The sequence below is a fragment of the Pogona vitticeps genome, chromosome 2, assembly GCF_051106095.1.
Source record: "Pogona vitticeps strain Pit_001003342236 chromosome 2, PviZW2.1, whole genome shotgun sequence".
Taxonomy (NCBI): Eukaryota; Metazoa; Chordata; class Lepidosauria; order Squamata; family Agamidae; genus Pogona; species Pogona vitticeps.
In genome coordinates, this window is record NC_135784.1 from 160,016,256 (window position 1) to 160,037,807 (window position 21,552).

Below are 21,552 nucleotides of genomic sequence, written 5' to 3' on the forward strand. Positions count from 1 at the left end.
GTAAGAAATAAAGTACTTCTGATAAATGAATAAAAGGAACTTGTTGTTTCAGAGGCAACATGTCTCTGAGCATCAGGCCTAGGCGACAAGCAAGAGGACAAGACAGTTGCTTTCATGTCCTGCTTTCCAGAGCTCAATTTCTGGACCACAGCTTCCAGAATCACCTAGCCAGCATTTTTAAAAAAGGAACATTTCCTGTCTTTTCTACTACCTGTTGTGGCTACTAGGATGTTGAACTACACTGGACTATCAGGCTCTTTTGTTCTTATGTGAACCCTGCTACTTGTATAACACCCTTCCCTATGTTGAAAGGTTGTTACATAAGCATTGTACCATTTCTCAAGTACCTTTGGAAAGCTAAAGAAAGAAAGGTTACTTACCTGTAACCATGGTTCTTCGAGTGGACCTCTGTGAATTCACACATATGGGTTTAGTCTGCGACTGCGCTGACATTCTCGGAGCATTCTAGAGCTAAAAGTAACAATTTTATGGTGTGATCCCCCATGAGGCACAAGCTCCTCCCACCCAAGATTCCCCTCAGTTCCTGCAATTTGTCCGCCGGGCATGAGAGTTATACAACAATAAGATACCCGTGATGACAGAGGGGAGGATGGGTGGGTAGTGTGAATTCACAGAGGTCCACTCGAAGAACCATGGTTACAGGTAAGTAACCTTTCTTTCTTCTTCGTGGCCTCTGTGAATACACACATATGGGTGACTGGCAAGCTTACTTATTGGCAGGTGGGACGTCACAGTAGGAAGGATGGCATCACATTTCTGCCAAATCCAGTGGTACTGCATGTACCTACGTGTAGCCAGTATTGCTCTGCAAAGGTAGATGGCATGGATCATATTGGTGCACGGTAGATGTCGAGAGTCTCGATTCTACTCTGGATGCAGCCGAGGTAGACAACACTCCGTGGAGCGAGGCTAAAGCTAATTAGACGGTGACTCGTCTGACCGCTGGCAAGCCATAGATACAGCCTGGACCATCGATCTAGAAATGGATAGGAAGAAACTGGACTTTTGAAATGAAAAGAATGAAAGCATCAAAAGAGCCTGTCATCTGTTTAGAAGCTCTGGTAGTGTCCAGAGAAAATGCTGGTGAGCATCTTACATAAATATTGTGGTAAGATGAAGCATAGATAAACATGAAAATTAGTCGAATACGTCAGGAATGAGACATTAAAGTAGGAAGTCACTTTATCAGGAAAATTGAATAACAGGTGGATCGAATCACAATCCAGCTATTTCGCGTGTTCCCTTGGCAGATATGACAGCCACTAGGAAGGCTGTTCAAAGTAAGTAATTTGGCATTTGAAGAGAAAATGGGCTCGAATGGCAGGCACATGAGTGAATTTAGAAATCTATAGACCATTGAGGAACAATGCGTTTACATGGAGGACGGGTGGTACTGAGTCCTGTGAAAAGATGTTTGACCCTAGAGTGAGACAAAAGTCCTACGTACCAGAATAATCTGGTTAATGGGCAACAATAGCAGATATATAACATTTTAAAGCATAAACAGAAAGCCAAGTAGGCAACAGTTTCTAAGAAAGTTGGTAAGGTAGCTCTTTGTTTCAATATATTTAATAAAGATTTATTTATTTACACATCGACATCGAGTTCATGTTTTTTGAGCTCGATCGAGCACTGATGCCAAAGTGGGAGTATTTCCCAGGTTGCCAAGTTCATGGAAGTTAGGAGGTGAGAAACCAGAGGGAACTGACATGTGTCTGTCTATATCGATCTGAGACAGGCGAACTAGAACCAAGTACCTCAAGGAGGTATTTGGATCGCATTTGATTAGGAATGATGGTGATGGAAGATTCTCCGTAGAATGAAATGTATCGGAGGGAAGAGTTATGGCAAATTCCCTGTCCACTGCCATATGAATATGTCCCCGACAGTGTTTCCGTCCGCACCTGCATAGGAGCAATAAAACCTGTTGTCGGCAGACAGACCCCAGTGAATACATTGAAGGTCGATACTTTCCAATGGTGATAGAACCGAACTTGCAGTTACTTGGATTAGGGATCCTCTAGTTGGTCAAAAAGAAAAGATACCACTATTGGAGTGGTTCGAGGCTGAGTTTGGATTGCTTTAGCACTAAAGCCGTGGAGGTAATGAATTTGGGGAGATGATTGCTAGTATGTTTTTTTTTTTTTTTAAGAAAAACATACGCTATAGTACCAGTACAGGTAGATGTCCATATCTCGCAGGGGAAGGTTATTATCAAACTGATGTCCTGTACCATCTGAAAGACCTTGCAAATGTTGAAAAATTGAATGGCAGTGAAACCTTAGGAATTACAGATTAGATAATAGTGTTGAGGCTGGAATCTGAAACTTACGGTAGAATACACATGAAAAGATTTCTGAGACCAAGGATGGGACGGATGCCTCCATCCTTTCTATGGATATAATAGCACAGAAGTACAAGCCATGCATAAGCCAGATGTAGGAACTTGGATTATGGCATGTTTGCCCAGGAGGCAGAGGTCTCTTCCTGGAGGATATAGACAAAAAGAGTGAGTCTAACGTTACTCAAAGGGGAACAAAGACAATTATATAACGTAACCTTGAGAGATGTGGTGACATTCTTGTATGAACCGAAATGTCTGGGAGGCTGAAACTCCAGACATGATTGAAAGGACTATGGGTAGAACTGAAAGAGGGATGAAAGGGCTGTCGGCCCATATATAATTTAGCTGTTTTCCTATTCTGTGTAAATAATAATAATATTTCTAGTGTCACCAGTCTAAGACTGAAGAGACTGGTAACATGTAATGGAAGACATTCAATTCTGTCCTATGTGTCCTTGATGAGCCAGTGGATCGTGACTAGGTGAGCCTTCTACAGATACTAAGGATACGACAGTAGTTGAAGCCCTTTGCATGTCAAGCATCAATCCTGTGTTGCTTTGCTAGAGTCGTGGTCTCAGAGCAAGAATTTCTAAGCTCTGTCTTAATGGATTTCAAGAGAGGTAGAATTTGAGACCAAAATTGCTCCAGGTAGGCGCCTATTGTGATTGATAGTTGGCCACATGGAGCAGAAGTGAATGAAGGGAATAAGTCTCCCTGCCAAAGACATCAATGTTTCCGTATTCTTATTAGTAGGGTTCAGGGAAATCATTTCTCGTTTCGAATAAATTTGTTCTACGATGATAGAAATGGGACTGGAGTCATCCCAAAATTTCTATGTCATTTCCTCGTACCTTGTACCTGTGATACATTCTTCCTAGATCTTTAATAGGAAGTGGCTTGGTGCAAGCATTTATTTATTTATTTATTTATTTATTTATTTATTTATTTATTTATTTATTTATTTATTTATTTATTTATTTATTTATTTATTTATTTATTTATTTATTTATATTTTATTTTATTTTATTTTATTTTATTTTATTTTATTTTATTTTATTTTATTTATACCCCGCCTATCTGGTCGGTGAGGACCACTCTAGCTTCAGCATAGTTAGTGTAAGTGCTCAGCTAAGTGATGGCTGGGTCTGGAAAAGGCGGTTCCTCCATTCCCAATAGACGGGATGCAGTGAACCGAGAAGTGAGCTGTGCAAATGAAAAGAAGCACACTGAAGGTGACAGAGGATGATAATGGATCGCATCATATTGGAGGGAGATTCGTTCAAGGAGTGAGATCCGAGCCTATGTCCAGAATTGGCAGATTCGAAGCCAGGACCGGTCGCGCTCGATCATAATGTGCCTTGACACGAGATGGATTGGAATTTGGAAAGCATCTTTTCCTGCCAAAGTGTTGTATGGTAGAGAAAAAGAACAAAAATTTTTCCATGTTGAGGTCGATCCTAATGGATTCAACGTACATCAAAGATAGTGGCAAAGCTGGTAGCTACGATAGAAAGAAGTCAAACGGACTGACTGGTCAACAGCAGAGAAATAAAGAGCCCGCTCAGTTTGCAGTCCTACCAGCAGTTCTGCCAGTCAAGGCACTGCCTCCCCACATGTCTAGGGGCGGCAGCTGGTAACTTTGGGGTTGAGGCTTTTAACGTTCCTGGAATGCCATAGGCTGATGGGAAAATCTTCAGGCACTTGCAGATGTTACAGCACAATGAATGTGTCACCTTCTAGAGCCTGAGCAGGTTATCAAAAATAACAACCTTTTTCTGGCTAAAAAGCCATACACCAACAAATGGCAGGTCCTAACCTGTCACTTGCTGAGACACTTGGTTTTTAGGCGTATCGAGCAGCAGTGCGCTCGTGATGCACCTGCAACAGTGCCTCCCAGTGATGCGGAAGGCCTGAACTGTAAGCGTGCACATGAGCTACCTGCAGGGTGGGCAGAACCAAACTCCATAAGTGGTGATAAGCCCTCATGGCAGAGGAGTATGTGGCTACACGGCGACCAAAAACAAATAACAACGCCGACCAAAGAACTCATCTGTTGACAGTAAAGGAGTGTGAACATCTGTGACAACCGAGAGGGGTGTAGGAAGATTGGTTGGAAACTCTTCCACCCCCCAGCGACTCATGTGAGTCTCAAACCTGAATGGGTTAACAGCAGGTTTGATCAAGGCTCCAAACATTATGATGCCGGAGCCGAGTTCGAGGGAGCACTACATCTGTAAAGCGCATGTGGAGGCATAAAGCACTCCATAGCCCATGGCTCAGAACGATGCCAGGTACAGCGGGATGGTGATGGTGGCCGAGAGCTCATAGCTCCTATCCCAAACAAAAGGGACTGGTCCTATGCAACCTTGTCAGTGTGACAGGACCTACCTGAGGAAAATTATCCAGACTTACCAGACAGCGGCAGGGTTCTCGGGTGGACCCTTGTGAGTCCTTTCCTTATGAGCCTATGCGGGCACTGGCAGCTGAGACAGGGCCACAGGCTACTTTGTGAGCGAGCCCATTGATAAAGAGGGCTGTTTTGTGCCAAATTAACAGCCACCAGCAGGTGCTACCCCAGGCAGGAATATCACCGACTAGCAGGGGTAGTGGTGGGAGTTGTTGCAGCCCCCCCCCCTTTCAGAGGCAAACTAGGGCTGTCAAGTGCTGCCAGAAAGCTTTCACCTCGGCACCTGGTTTTGGAAATAGCAGCCACGTGAACAAGGCCTCTGATAAATCAGGCCCAATACACCAAACACCCAAGGGCGTTACCCCAGACAGGCAAAGCACTGACATGCAGGGCTAGCCGCAGGAGCTGAAGGGGCCCATTGTATCCCCAAAGGGAAAACCCAAGCCTTACCATATGTTGCTGGCACATCTACAGCCTCGGTGTGCAGCTCCCTCCAGAAGTCGCAGCTACATGAGCAGGCGCGCGAAGGAGGGTTGATGTGCGGCACTCACACACAGAGGCGCTTCCCATGTCAGGAGGAATCACTGACAGTCAGGGAAGGTGACCGGGGCAACAGGAGGCCCTTCTTCTCCTAGGGACAGGGCAACAGAGCCCTAACTCCTGCAGGGTCCCTTGAACAAGCCCCTTGAAACAATCATCCATCACCAGTCTCTCTCATGGTTGCTCAGAGAGAGGGTGTGGTGAGACATGCCTCCTTTTCACTCTCTTCTCCTCATGAGATAGAGAGACTTAAGCTCCAACTCTGGAACGTCAAATGCCCGCCCTCATGTAGGGCTAAAAGGGCCACGGCCGGACTGGACGGTAGCGCAGTCACTAAATGGCCAGTTGGAGCAGAGAGGCTATCAGACGATCCCGGAGTCTGTGCAGGTAGAGCTGGCACGTCGTCTCCTCAGAGGCAAATTCGCTAGCCTCTGGCGAGGATTCCTCTGTTGATGTAGACTTAGATTTTAAGGACTCCTTGGCATTGTCGGGTCCCCTACTGCGGCCTGCACCTAACTGGGTAAGATGTAGCTTACTCAGGCAGAAAATCATTAATGTGCCTGAGAGTCAAAATGAGTAGGCCGAAAAAGGCGGGAAAGGAGAAAGAAGCAAACAGTTGAAGTGTGTGTGTCTGTGCGGGGGAGGGGGGGTAAGCCAAATAGCTGGCAAGCAAAAAAGAAAACAACTCACGGGGGATCATAGATTAGATAATTGAGAAGGGAAAGAATCCAATTTAGAGGGAATTGATCAATAAGCTAAGGGAAAAAAACCCTGTGGAAATAGCTCTATGCTCTGTAGAACTTTACAGCACGGCGGAAAAAAGGAACTGAGGGGAATCTTGGGTGGGAGGAGCTTGTGCCTCATGGGGGATCACACCATAAAATTGTTACTTTTAGCTCTAGAATGCTCCGAGAATGTCAGCGCAGTCGCAGACTAAACCCATATGTGTGTATTCACAGAGGCCACGAAGAAGAACTGATTACAAATCATCCACCTCCTCATGCAATTTTATCAGCTTGCTGGATTTCACTGGGCTCTGGTATCAATTTGAGCCAGGCCCAAAATTACTCTGTTGGTCTATTATTTAGGATCTAGTTCCAGATCCCAAAACTAACTAAGCATATAGATATACATATCTAAATACATAAATAAATCTAGGAACATGACATCTTACAAATTACTTTAGATCCAGGCCAGAATTTAGATGCATGTTCATTTCTGTTTCTTATACAGGTGTTATATTTCTGCACTTTAGATTAAACTAAAACCTGACTGAAAAGCATGCAAAGGTATTTTGTGGAACTTTAAAGATTGCAACCCACTCATTAGATGCTGTAGCTGAAGAAAATTTACTTAACAATAAACCTATTAACCTAATCTTTATTCTTAAGGTAAGAAACATCCTTTCGTATGTGTTGCTATAATGGATTAAAAGGTTCTGGAATTATCACTTTAAGGAAAATTAATAAATACCCACTGAATTTGTGTGTGTTCAAGTTGATATAGGTGTATCTTAGTCTATCTCAAAAGATTTCTGCAACTCTCTCTGGACTAGAAAGGCTCATGTTTTGAAACTGGGAGCCTGCTGATTATCATAAGCATCCTTCAGTCTCGAGAGACTATGGTAAAATGCTCTGTATGGAGGACTTGGAACAGCGTCTAGTGTTTTGACACTGTATGCAAAGCTGGAGTGTCCTCTCCAGGGCACAAAGCCTGGGTAAAATAATATGGAGGATAGGCTGTTACCTAAGCAGCAAATTCCCCCTTTCCACGTCACTGAAATAGTCCAGTGAAACGGCAAGAACCAATACAACTGGTTTCAGCGACGTCACAGGAGCTGACAGAGTGACATAAACTGCCTCCGAGACTCCGGCTCCGGATTTTGCCTCGAGGTTAACTCCTGAAGCCTTTTCCATAAGTGGATATAGCCGCAAGGCAGTGGAGGTTTGAAATTGGAGTTTTCCTTCTCCTAGATGGGCTGCCTTCCAGGCTTTGGACCCAATAGTCCAAAGAATTTTAAAAACGATGGTTCCAAAGCAAAGACAAGTGCTTTCTGTATACTTGTGTCCTTGTTTCCAATTTGCTACCAGTAAGGAAAACAAGGCAGGCCTCCCATATTTGGCCTGCTGGGTAACAATACCTTGACCAAACTTTGTCATCCCACTTTGTAATGCAGTTCATCACCTTTATAAATATCTGGTCCAGCAGAGACTTTTTGCCCCTCTCTGAGGTAGAGCCATGTTCTCCTCAAGAGACAAGAATCTGGAAAGCAGCAGAGGCTCGCTGTCAGCATAACCAAAAGAGAGAGAGGAAAAGACCCCAGAAGACGTTTCCTCGAGCAAGAGATCCAGGGCGGGGAAGTTCATTCTAACTTGTTGCTTATGTTGCCTTTGTGTCTCTCCACTGAAATCACCAGCAGGGCTGGCAAGTGATGACAACTCCAAAGAGGGAAAAAGAGTCAGAGGCATAACACCCTTACCAGGTAAAGTAGTCTAACATTTTGGGGACTGAGATAGGTGGCAGGGAAGGCAGAGGCGGCTTTCCCGGGGTGGTGGTGGTTTAGACCGGGCCTACCAGAGAAGATCCAAAACCTTTTGTCGGATAAAACAACTGGGGTCAGGAAACCAAGAGTTTTATACTTCAATTGTTGCAGCTGCGTTTATACCCCACCATGGGAATCATCAGGACACAGGAACAATGGTGAATGATCTGGAGCAGGAGTAAAGAAGTTCCGTGACTGCCTGCAATATTTTTCTCTGGACTTGAGGTGGGGCTGCAATTCCCAGAGTGTCCTTTGAGGCAGCTTAAATGATACCAACATCAGGTAAAGTATTCTAACAGTTTGGGGACTGAAATAGGTGGCAGTGAAAGCCAGGGAGTCCTCCAGAGGCGGGGGCGGCTTTCCTGGGGGGGGTTAGACAAGGCCTACCAGGAGCTCTGTTGGCAAGTAGATTCAAAATTTTGCAGCCGGAGCTGTTTGTTTCTTGGATTGACTCATCATGGAAAACAGCTTGGCAACAACTTCTAAAAACAAATAAGAGGAAAAGACCCAAGACCTTTCCTCCCACAAAACAAGTGGGGTGAGGAAGACAAATCTATTTTACTGCTTTTGTTGCAGTTGCCTTTATACTCCCCCCCCAAGGAAATCACCAATTGCCAGAAGTCACAGCTCCTGTGAACAAGATATGGAGGCATGATATCAACATCACGTGAAGTATTCTAACCCAGGGTGGTGGTGGTGCTGGTTTAGATCGGGCCTACTGTGAAGGTTCGTTTTTAGGGCTCTCCTTCTCTCCAAATAAACCTCGAGACGGTTTCAAATCAAACCATTGCTCTGTGTTTATTAACTTAGGAACTGGCATAGAAACATCAACAGGTTTAACTTCAAACGTTTCTTGCGGCTGGAACGTAGCCCGCAAGGGTGTCCATGAACTGTTCTCAAACGGGTTAACATTTTTTAAGTCCCAAGGTCCACCTAACACTCTTTCAGGCTCTTGGGTCTCAGCATCATCTTCGTCAGGGGCTAGAAGGAGGAGGGTCTCCTCGTCTCTGAGCCAGCCCCATAGGGGAGATCCCTCTCCTTGCTGCTCAAGCCACGGTCCGGGTAGAAGCCCATCTTCCGGAGTTCCTCCAGATGCCATGCCCGTTTTGCCTCTTGCTCCCTCAGGATCCGCTCATTCTCCTCTCTCAACTTTTTCCTCCACTCTTTAGTCTCGGACTCACCCCAATACGATGGTCTCTGGGGTAGTCCCTGCCGCCATCTCTTTTCGGCCTCTGCATGCGGCACACGGACCTGCTCCCATTTACCAGTCCACGGGTCTTGCACCCATATCTTCTCCCAACCCCCCGGTATATCGTCCCGGGTCCTTCTTATATCCCCTATTCCCGCCTCTACCACCGACCGTGGATCCGTTCCTGCCTTTTCCCAGTTAGTCTGGGTAGACACACTTAACCCCCTCATTCCCAGAAGCAGATCCCAAGTATCTACCCTCTGATGCTTCCACCCTTTATCCCTTGCAGACTCCTCCAACTCCTGGGTATCAGTGCTTCAATGTTCTTTCCTAGGGGGAGAGGGTGGCGGGGTGGTCTGAGTCTCCCTATGAACCGCGGGGAGCAACAGCACTCCCATAAACGCCTCCTGTCTTGGCTTTGGGACTTCACACCTACCAGAGAAGACCCAAGACCTTTCGTTGGATAAAACAACTGCGGTCAGGAAACCAAGGGTTTTATACTTCATCTGTTGCAGCTGCATTTATACCCCGCCACGGAAATCACCAGCAGACAAGAACAACGGTGCATTGGTGCAAAAACCATTGAACTGATTCATATATGATTTCTTCGGGATGTGTCTTATCCATATGTTCAATAGCAATCTTTCTTTTTCTTCTGCCCTAGAATGAATATGAGCAGATCATGGCCACCAACGTATGGCTCAATCAGGTAACCATCCCATGGGTCTTCAGTTTAAACCTCCCAAACTGGAGCAGAAACAACGAAGCAGTTACTTCATATTTACAGCATCTGATCCTGATCTCCCAGTGACCATTTACATGCCCCTCTTCATGCGCAGGATGCATTCCAAGAAAATGGAGCCCTCGGCAGTAAATGGGGCAGTTTAATATTGCATTTTCTGCCAGGAGTTCTGGAGGCCTTGGCACAAAGTGGGGAGATAAGGTTCCAGATATTTTGGCGGTCTGGTTTACCACTAGCACAGGCTGGGTCCTTTTGGAGAGAAAGGTGGCATAGAAATATCTCAGACAGACAGACAGACAGACAGACAGACAGACAGACAGACAGACAGACAGACAGACAGACAGACAGACAGACAGACAGACAGAGTATATTGATCTATAATAACAAATGCATATGACATCTCATGTTTCACTACTAGTACACCAAGGTTATAAGACACCCGCATATGGTATCTAGCAGTAAGTACTCCCCTAGCATGAGTGGATTACTCTCCATGGATCCTTGAATGCATGAATCATACCAAGTGATACATATATGCCAGATAAATCTGCTCAAGGAGATACCGTATATTATGCAAATCCAAACAGGATAATAAGTGGCACAGATGTCAAAAAGGATGCCTAGCATTTAACGCCGCATAAGCTCCAACTCAAGGCCAAAAGAGATATAATAGAGGCAGTCACATTTATTGGCTTATTTGCTCAGCTCACGTGTAAGCAGAGGGGCAAATATTATCATCAAAAGGCAGATGCAGAGGAAGACAATCAAATATCTTTCCATGGCTGTTTCAGGCATTTTTGTTGCAGGCAGTACTTTTCTCCTGTAAAAGAAATGAGCCGACCTGCCAGAAAGGTGGAGATTGAACAGCTCCGTTCCTTTCAGCCCTACATCCTTCTTTTTGTTCAAATCATACCTACCAACTCTGCTTCTAAAATGGCAGGGGGTAGGAATGTGGATACAGTGTGGTTTCTCCTACTACATATAATTTGGCCCTCAGTGGTCATCATATGGCAGAGGCAGGCAACCTGATGTCCTCTAGTCTAGAGACATCTTAAACTACAACTTTCACACCCCCTATCCATTCATTGCGCTGGCTAATCCAAGTGTTGCAATCCAGAACATGCTGAAGGCACTGAAGCCATCTGCCCCATAATACAAGTTCATGCTAGTCAATGTCCCCTTTTCCACCATACCTAACCAAATGCTCACAGGCAAACACCATCCAAGAGAGACCGCTGCCATCAGGCATGTTTACAGCAAAATCAATTAAACCAGAAGAGGTTTTGCATTTATGGGAACCAGAAATGCAAAAATAATCATAAACACCAATCAAAGAATATATCATTAAGAGCCAATGTGATATAGTGGAAAGTGTGTCCAACTAGGACACAGAAGATCTAGAGAGAGAGAGAGAGAGAGAGAGAGAGAGAGAGAGAGTGTGTGTGTGTGTGTGTGTGTGTGTGTGTGTGTGTGTGTGTGTGTGTGTGAGAGAGAGAGAGAGAGAGAGAGAGAGAGAGAGAGAGAGAGAGAGAGAGAGAGAGAGAGAGAGAGAATTTAAACCTTGAATATCTCACATGCCTTGGAAATCCTGAGTTTCTATAAGTTGGAAAGAACAATGTCAACCCTCACAAGGCAGTACAATCTAAACTCCTGATAACTGTTTTTGGTGTATCATGATGTAACCCTAACGTCCTGCTCATAACAGAAGCTGGAAAGGTCCCACTTGGAGCAAGTGCTTGGATGATAAAAAAATAATCAATCCTTGGCTGAAGTTAAAACTTAGGTATTCCTATCATTTTAGCACCTCTGATTTTAATAGATAAACTAGCCTCTCAGGCTAGGCAAGAGCAGTGGAGGGAAAATAGTTCTCTCCTCTCTGTAAAACCCCAGCCAAGGCTGCCAAATTCTGTGCAGCCAGAAAAAAAGAGGACTTAAACCACTGCAGTCATTAGATTAGAAACTCCCACTTAATTGTAATCTGAATTCCATTCTGCTTTTGTTACATTATAAATATTTTGTAGTTCAGTCTTGCATATCTAACATGGCTGACCGATGGACATGATAATAATGGTGAAGATAATACAACAACAACAAAAACATGTATGAAAAGATGGGGCCAACTTACGACATTTTGTTTTAAAAAGGACAAGATGGCACCTCTTTCCTCCGTTCTTTATACCAAAGCTGATCAGACTGGTAGCTGAATCTCACTTCAGCCGTTTTAAGAAGACAACATAGGATAGCAAAGTAACTTGGGGGTCAAGGGCATATGAATTCCCCAACGTCTTGCTACAACTTCGGCCATCCCCTAACAGGAACGCTGGCTGTGTTCAGTTGGATCTCTCCCTCCTTAGGGTTGTGAGAGGTGGGTTCAAATACATACCAAAGACCTGAAGTACTTGTCCAAGCATTACTCCATTCCCAATAATTAATACAACTTCTGATATGAAAAAAGAACTGTAGCGTTCCCCATTTATTAGGTCAATGGTTCATGTTTTGTTATGTAATGGAATGGTTCATGCATATTAATGTTGCTGAGAGGCGGAGCCAAGAGAGATGCTATAAGAGGTGGAGTCAGAGAGTCAGTCAGACAGTAAGAGAGGAATGTGAGAGGATAGGATAGAGCGTGGAGTTTGGGGAATTCTGAGGTGTGATGAGAGTTAGGAGTGTATTATCAGATGGAAGATTGTTGTTAATAATAAATTGATTTAAAGAAGACATCCATGAATCATTATCAATAACTGTAATCAATAAACAAAAGTTATATTTAAAAGACCTTGACGTGTGGACCTGAATCTTCTTGAAGTAATGGTGATTTAGTGATCACTTGATGGCAGCAGTGTAAAAGAGGGGATTGTTTGCCTTTGTGTGCTCTGAGTTTTGATGATCAAGCATAGGGGCACAAGGGTGAATGCCACAAGGACACATCACACTTTTTTGGTGGCTGAAACTCCTTGAAAGCTATCCAGAATCCTATCAGTGTTCCCAAAAGGCTTGTGACAAGGAGCAAGGGAACGATGCCCAATTGGACACATGACTGAGATGCTCCCCGATATATTGTCAGTTAGCTACAATTAGCCACATCAAATTATGCAAACCTTACAGAAATACCAATAAGACTGTGGCTGGAACTTTTTGCCTAGCAACAGTCTTAAGCCCCAGGATCATAATATATGGAACACTGAACAATATATTATATTGTGTGATTGCCAGACATGCTGTTACAAGAAACCCTCTTAAAAATAAAATCCTAGGCATCACTGGAAAATCCCTCTTAAAGAAAGAAAGAAAAAAGTGTTAAGCCTCTTCATAAGTTAAGAACACAAGCATTCCACTTCAGTATACAAAATTAAGCCCATGCCTTTGCTTGCACAACCGTTCAGCATTAAAAAGCAGTAATAACACAAGGGTAACTTTTAACAAGAGTTTCACCACAGGAACTTCAATGCATCTCTATGAATGTGTGGATCTAATAATATGAAAATGTGGCACAATAACAAATTTCTGGCACCACAGATTTGTCATTAATTTGCATTTGTCATTATCACAGCAGAAGGGACTTCCTCATATCTACTGCCCTTACACAACATATTTATTTTCTTCCTTATTGCTTAATAATAATAATCTTAGAACTCCCATCATTGGAAGGACCCAATGGATCACGGAGTCCAGCCCCTGTCAAGGACGCACGGTGGGGAATTGAACTTCCAACATCTGGCTCTGCAGCCAGGAAACTAAACCCTATCCAGCAGTTCAGAAACTTTCTTTTCAGAAGTTCATCTGATTTGTTGATAACCCTTCTTGATGTAAGAGGCAAAGCTACCATCTACTTCTGGAACCAGAAATGTTCAAAGTCGACTTCATTTTCCCCCCTGTGATAGCTATATCTGTCTAAATATCCCTTTCTTTATATGCACTGCAATTTGGGTCATCATTTTTTCCATACTATGTTCACCCTACTTAATAAAAACAAGTGTAGAAATGTTGTACAGCAACTCAGAAACACAATGTAGGACTGGAGACTGGCAAACTACAACTCAAAAAATTCAACAAAAAAGGGGGGCATAACTTTAACACTGTGGAACAAAATACTGGATGTAACTTTTTAAAGTAATTTATTTCAACTATGTTTCCAAAGCCTCCAAAAGTAGTTAGTTATTCCTGCAATCACAATATTGGACAGGAATTTTCCCCCATACCTCAAAGTAATGCAAATTTTTATTTGTAAAAGTAACAATAATTGTTTTTTTAAAAAAATCCATTAAAAAAGTAAATGCTACAAGCCACTGGTCTATGACACATAGACCCTTTACTTGCTGTTGCCTGAACACCCAGGGCTGAGTGCTCAATGAATATCTGAAAATTATTGCTCTTTCCAAGCCAGTTCATGTCACAACTGCTTGCAAACCAGATTCACCAATGATTCAGCTGAAACAGCCAAGCACATTCTATCTGGAGTGCATATCTGAGATATGCAGAATAGGCAGGAGGAGAAAGCTGAAGCCATAAAAGTCACTGTGACCTAAGATTTTGGCCTGTAGATGGAGAAGCAGGCCAGAGTGCTGGATTAACACACTCTGCTAGACAAAATATGGATGGAAGGTGAGTGGTTTGTTTAGCGGGTTTGGCTTGCAGTGGCAAGAATCAGTAGTTGTGCACCACTACACTATTCAACAACAATAAACCTGAGTCCACACACACCCTCCCACAACCCTGGCTTACAGCGGTGTGAAAACAGAGCTATGAGTATTGGAAGAACACATGAGAATGGCTAGAGCAGGCCATGTTAAAGACAGGATTGCGTTTTTAGTATTTCACGACAAGAGACGCTGTAAGCTGTTCCCTTGGAAAAAGCACTTCAGTTCCAGAACAGCGGCTGGAGAGCAAAGGTCACGCACAGGAAGAAAGATGACAAACAACCAGCAGGAGTGCTTCTGATAAGCCATTGTACTGAGAACGTATCAGGAAGAGCCCAAGTATACAGAAACAGCAACATCAGCCTGGGAAGCAAGGAGGGCGGCACCTTTAGAATCCAAGTTTGTGGGGCTTTTTGTTTTGGTGTTTGGCCCATCAGGGGATGCATTTATTTATATAGAAATCAAGAGTCACACTGCGGGTGGTTTCACTGGAGGAAGACAAATCATAAGATACAAGCCTGAAAAGAGAGGTTTCTTTTCTTCAGCAAATACCCTTAGCAGTCAAAGCCATGCTAAAGAGCCTCTTCTGTTCTCTCAGACTGGAGGAAGCCACATGGAAGCACTTTATGGGCACAAGATCATTCAGGGAATCCCCTAAATTAAGCTCCAATATTCCCTTAAAATCTGCTATAGGTCAGTTTAATATCCTCAAAGCATAAGAAGGTCTCCTTTGTTTTATCATAGCTGGCCTTGTGCTTAACCAACTGCAAAAAGATTTACACCACCTTCCAGCTGTTCTGTTCAATAGTTTTCAAAGAGAGTTGGATGCTTTCCAGTTTATCCATTTATTCTGGATTTTAGGCTTGCTCTCTCGTTCCCTACTGACAGAAGAACGTAGGCATAATAGATACAGGATGTTAAATAGAGACAGGTGTTGTCCCAGAAAAAATACAGTGGGTGGATAGGAAGTAAGATTCGGCAAATGATTTTATTTGCAGGCTTCTGCGGAGGTGAGACATGTAAAAAAAATTTCCACTCATGCTGCAAGGGGGAACCAATGGCCAAATTCCTCTTGCATAGCTACACAAATGGTATAACATTTAGAGGCAAACTGCCCCAGGCTAAGAAATCACTGTAGACATTATCAGTAGCATCCTGAGTCATACAACTCAGTATGTGACTGATAACGTCTCTGGAGATTTCTTAAGGCATTTTCCCTCCAAAAGTTAAGCTGTTTGTGTTTTGCAAGCATAATTAGACAAAGAGGATTTGGGCCACAGTTTATGCATTTCCCTAATACAGGGAACCACTTGGAAGAAACAGTTCTAAAGATACTCTCTACCCTCCACCAGACTGCTCCAAATGAGCCATCTATGTAAGCCCTATGTTTGATAGATATGAATTATGTTCATTTCTGTGAACACTTAAAAAGCAATGCAGCAACTTACCTTCAATATCTCAGGCTCTCTGATGTCCAATGGTTCTATATGCAACGGCTTGTTCCAATGTGTATTGATCCTATTGTACCTGGCACTTGGTGTAAAAAGCCAAATTGCACAGACAGCTATCATAAATCCAATGGCAACTCCCAAGAAGAGTCCACTGAAGTAACTAGGGAGGGGGAGTATAAGGTAAGCATAGATCAGCAATGTGAGAAAATATAATGTCTTCATTGGAAGTCTGGGCTGTTGCACATGAAGTTCAACTTCACCTTTGCTGCTGAAAGGTGTTGTAGAGCTTTCCCCAGGCATCTCCATTTTCTGAGGGTCTTCCAATGGTTTGTCAGCTTTGTCATCCTCTATCAAGCAGAAGTCCTCAGAGTACAGTTCACAAAACTCTTCATCTTCTTTGCTTGCCAAGGCAGACAGAGAACATCTTTCAAGTGCCAAGGATGCCTTTGAGGTGAAGTCCTTTGTGCTTAACAATGGGGAACTTCTACTTTCCACCTCTTTCATATGCTCTTCAACGGTCTGGGGCAGTTTAGTGCTCTTGTTTAAACTGGAGTCACTTCCATAGAAGTCCCCTTCAGAATCACATTCTTCCTCTTTAATGCTATAGTTGTTATTGCTTTCCAAATGGCCGTTCAAGCTGGAAAGATTAGACAGTTCTGAAGCACTTGAAGATAAGGCTTTGGGCCTGTGGCTACTACTACTACTACTCTCGTCACCCATTATTTTGCTGAGGAGCTGGAAAGGTTCATAAATCACTTCCGAAAGGCGTCTTTTTGTGTCCTCAATTTTGGCCTCCATTTCAGGTACTTTAAAAAAGGAGCGAGTGTCTGAAGGAGACGTTAAGGGGGATGAGGGAGCCGTTTTGGAATCGCCACCTGTGCTCCGAGGCTGCGTGAACTGCTTGAACAGGTGCAAGTTCAGCTTAGAATCGGCTGGTTTGTGTGGCACAGTTTCAGGCTCCTGTTTGGAAGTATCTGTGGACAGAGACTTCACCAGGGATTTCATCAACTGTCTGTGTCTTGTGGGCGGAGTGGGCTCTTTTGGTTCAATGTCTGTCGAAAGGGACTTCACCAGACTCATGAAAGGCTTTGAGCTAGTAACGGTGGGTGATGTGCCAGACAAGCTGAAGGACTTGGAAGGGGAGGGCTGTGGAGAAGACGATACACCGGCTCTCAGTTCTGAAGGCAATGCCCCACCCGATGGGGCAGGGCTATGACATACATGAGGGGAGGAGGAGGACGACAACAACGGAGCTAATGGCACGACACCATACACTTGGGATTCCGATGGCTTAGCAGTTGGCGTGACTGGGGGACACAAGGTGAGTGGAGATGCAGCCATGTTAAGAGAGGTAGTGCAACCTGAAGAGTCATGGTCACCAAGATCAAAGCAGAGGTCTTCCTTAGCCTCCAGTGCAGTTACAATGCTCTGGTCGCCCAGTGCCTCAGAGGGAGACTCTTTGAACTCTTCTTCCTCCTCCTCTTCCTCCTTCCCAAACGCTGAGAAATGAATGGTGATGGTTTCTCGGGAAACAGATCGCTGAACCTGCACTTTTGGCGTCGGCTGCTTTGAAGACATGTCACCAGTTTTCTCTGCATGGCTAACGTTCAGACTTGTCATGGCAAGTCCCAGAGATGCGCCCAGGTCTGTGAAGAGGAAGCCAAACACACATTAGACTGAGGAAGGAGGAGGAGGACGATCACTTCAGAAGCATCTGAATGCCACACACAAAAATAAATGTGTATCTACCTCAGCTAACCTAGCCTGATGAAATTACAAACAGCTGATATACCTCACGCTTCAGCGTTTGGAAAAATAAGACTAGAAAATATGGAGAGCATTAGCAAAGATAACAACGGCTCTTCTTTTTACAACCAAAGCAGAGACCTCTTCTCTCACCACTTCTGCATCCCGTGGAAAGCTTCTTTTCTACTGCTTAATAGGGGAGAGGGGTGAGAAAGAGGCAAAAGGCACGGATCAGACTTGTGAATAGCTGTCATGAGGGGTAAAGGACGTTACAAAGCCCAGGTACTCATAAAAGCATCTCTGGAGTCGGGGGGGGGGGGGATGGTTGTCCAGAGATACCATTCTGAAGTAGCAGGAAGAAACATGGAGTGAGTCCGTATGTAAGTGCGCACACATGGAAGAAGCGAGGTGCCTCTGTCACCACTGCTAAAGTTAAACTGGCATGCAGGTTTCGTTTGGTTTTTTAATTTGTAAGATTTACACACAGACACGCTCTGAAGAGCCAATGGTTTAGATTCAGGGAACCACAAGGGGGGGAAGGGATCAGATAGGGTATGTACAACACATGAAGGCACAAGTCTTTGGCTCAAGCTCTGCACAAGACTAGGCTTCCGAACCCTGATTTCATGAGTGGCACTGGACCTCTCCATCACTCCTTGTGCAGACAAATGGCACTGCTTGTAGTCAAGGGAGGAAGGGGCAAAAAGGAAGCTGAACTGGAACAGCTCATGGGTCTGTGCTTCACAGGGAGTAAAACATTTTGCACAGCTGTTTTCACAGATGTGAAAGTTCTACCAGGAACCACATTAATAAGCACACTGTAAACACTGGCCACGTGACCACGGAGAATTGTCTGTGGACAAAACGCTAGTTCTGTGGGTTGGAAACGGAAATGAGCACCGCCGTCTAGAGTCGGACACAACTGGGCAAATTGTCAAGGGGAACCTTTACCTTTTTAAACAATGAGAGTTATGAGATGAAGGAGGGAGCAATGGCTATAGCAGTGGACAGACCAATTTGACAAGTTACAGCCAATCAAGATAATTACTGTGACGGTAAAGTGCACTTTATCATCACCAAGAATAGCAAGGAGAGACAAGAGGGCCTTCTTAAATGAACAGCAAAAAGATATAAGGAAAAATAATAGAAAGGGAAAAACCAGAGATTTGTTCAAGAACATTGGAGATATAAAAGGAACATTTTGTGCAAAAATGCGCTGGATTATGGAGAAAGCCAGAAAGTTCCAGAAAAATATCTACTTCTGCTTCATTGACTACGCCTTTGATTGTGTGGACCACAACAAACTATGGCAAGTACTTAAAGAAATGGGAGTGCCTGACCACCTTATCTATCTCCAGAGAAATCTATATGTGGGACAGGAAGCCAAAGTTAGAAGAGGATATGGAACAACTGATTGGTTCAAAATTGGGAAAGGCTGTATATTGTCTACCTCAGTGGTTCTTAACCTTTTTGAAAGAAACGCCCCCTTGAGCCATTGAGGAAGTTATCATCGCCCCCCTCCCCACGGTGATGATATCTTATTTATTTATTTATTTATTTATTTATTTATTTATTTATTTATTTATTTATTGCACTTAAATCCAATGACCCCTGAAAACAAAATTCAATTCCAAGAAAATGAAATGCCCCCCAAAAGTAACATTTAATGATTTAGTTGCAAGCAAATTTTAAGGACTCAAAAAGAAATATAAAAAGGGCATAAAAACAAACCGCAATGCAGAAACTAAAAATTTCAAGACGAAAACTCTGAAACTAAATTAAGATTGGAGGAAAATATATATTCATGCACATTGTAAAAAGGCTGCAGCCATCTTCACAGGTTTGACTTGCTCCAGCGCCCCCCTACCGCCCCCCTTCTGCTCCAGCGCCCCCACGCCGCCCCTTTTCGTTCTACCGCCCCCCTGAAAAATGAAATTGCCCCCTGGGGGGCATTATCGCCCACGTTAAGAACCACTGGTCTACCTGCTTATTTAACTTATATGCAGAATACATCATGCAAAAGGCAGGACTGGATGAATCCTAAACCAGAATTAAGATTGTCGGAAGAAATATCAACAACCTCAGATATGCAGATGATACCACTCTGATGGCAGAAAGTGAGGAGGAATTAAGGAACTTCTTAATGAGGGTGAAAGAGGAGAGTGCAAAAAATGGCCTAAAGCTCAATATCAAAAAAACTAAGATCATAGCCACTGGTCCCATCCCTCCTGGCAAATAGAAGGGCAAGATATGGAGTCAGCGACAGATTTTTCTTTCTTGGCCTCCATGATCATTGCAGATGGAGACAGCGGCCACAAAATTAAAAGATGCCTGCTTCTTGGGAGGAAAGTGATGACAAACCTTGACAGCATCTTAAAAAGTAGAGACATCACCTTGCCAACAAAAGTTCGAGTAGTCAAAGCTATGGTTTTTCCAGCAGTGATGTATGGGAGTGACAGCTGGACTATAAAGAAGGCTGACCGCTGAAGAATTGATGGTTTTCAATTGTGGTGCTGGAGGAGGCTCTTCAGAGTCCCCTGGACTGCAAAGAGAACAAACCTATCCATTTTGAAGGAAATCAACCCTGAGTGCTCACTGGAAGAACAGATCCTGAAGCTGAGGCTCCAATACTTTGGCCATCTCATGAGAAGAGAAGACTCCGTGGAAAAGACCCTGATGTTGGGAAACAGTGAAGGCAAGAGGAGAAGGGGATGACAGAGGATGAGATGGTTGGACAGTGTCATCAAAGCTACCAACATGAATTTGACCAAACCCCAGGAGGCAGGGGAAGACAGGAGGGCCTGGCATGCTCTGGGCTATGGGGTCACGAACAGTCAAACACAACTTAACGACTAAACAACAACAAAGTGCACTCCTGTGATTATAATGGCAAGCAATTAAGATTATTAATGGGCAAGAATAGGGTTTCATAATTTATCCTCAGCCTGTCCAAAAGAATAACTCTCTCCTAAATAACAATGGCCTTTGTATGTTCTGATGTGCAGAATATGCTTGCAAACACTTCTGCAATTGAAAGCACTGGGAGGTTATCAAAACATAAACTACTTATCAGAGTCAAGTAGGCAGTAGAGCACTGTGTACTCCACTATTCAAGATAACAGATAATCACTCCAGGATGCTTATCATTTTGCCAAAGAAAACTTCAAATTATACTGCAGTACCAAATGTTCTTCAGCTCAAAAGGGTTTATTATGCATTTTACATCAGCCTATCTAGCGAATACCAGAAATGTTCCTTAAAATTTCCTTCATCTCCTAGAAAGCTTGCGACTCCATAGGAGGCCCAGAAGTCTTCTATGAAGGGTCAGGCCATCTTCATGGTGGCACTGACTTTGTGAAACCAGCTCCCATTGGAAATACACTCGGACCCTTCCCTGCTAACCTTTAGAAGGCAGCTCAAAACATTGCTATTTAAGATGGCCTTGCACAATGGCCCTCTTGCCCTGCTCTCACAGAGGTAATATACTTTTGGTGCCATTGGTTTTAATTTTTCGGTTGTTCTAACTCCTTTCACACTTCATTTATACATTTCTTGTTATATGTCTTCATTTTATTATGGAGTGAATTGCCCAGAATAGTGCATTTCACTAATGGGGTGGTAAACAAGCAAGCAAGCTGGGGGGTCCCACATACCATCTCAGCACTGGCTCCCTTGCAGTCTTGGCCAGCTTCCCACAATATTGCTCCTGCCAAAGAACTGGGGGGGGGGGAGGGAGGAGTGCTTCCTTTAAAAGCCATGTGTGTATGTGTGTAAAATTATTTTGCACCACCAAACACCAGTGGCTGAAACTCTGCATCAGTAAAGGATCTGGGTAACTCTGAGTCTGTTTCAAAGATGGAAAATAATTTTTAAAAAACCCCTGCATATTAAGATTTACACCAAACATTACGGACTGCCACTGAAGTAACAACC

General features: G+C 43.8%; 1 protein-coding gene across 3 annotated transcripts in view; it reads right to left on the bottom strand.

Moving 5' to 3' along the window:
* TEX2 (testis expressed 2) overlaps window positions 1–21,552 on the bottom strand; it is a 111,492-nt gene that overhangs the window by 38,666 nt on the left and 51,274 nt on the right. For all 3 annotated transcript variants that reach the window (XM_072990994.2, XM_072990992.2, XM_072990993.2), the window contains exon 2: window positions 15,871–17,519. In XM_072990994.2, coding sequence (XP_072847095.2) covers window positions 15,871–17,493 — 1,623 coding nt within the window. In that variant the 5' untranslated portion in view covers window positions 17,494–17,519. The remainder of the gene's footprint in view (window positions 1–15,870; window positions 17,520–21,552) is intronic.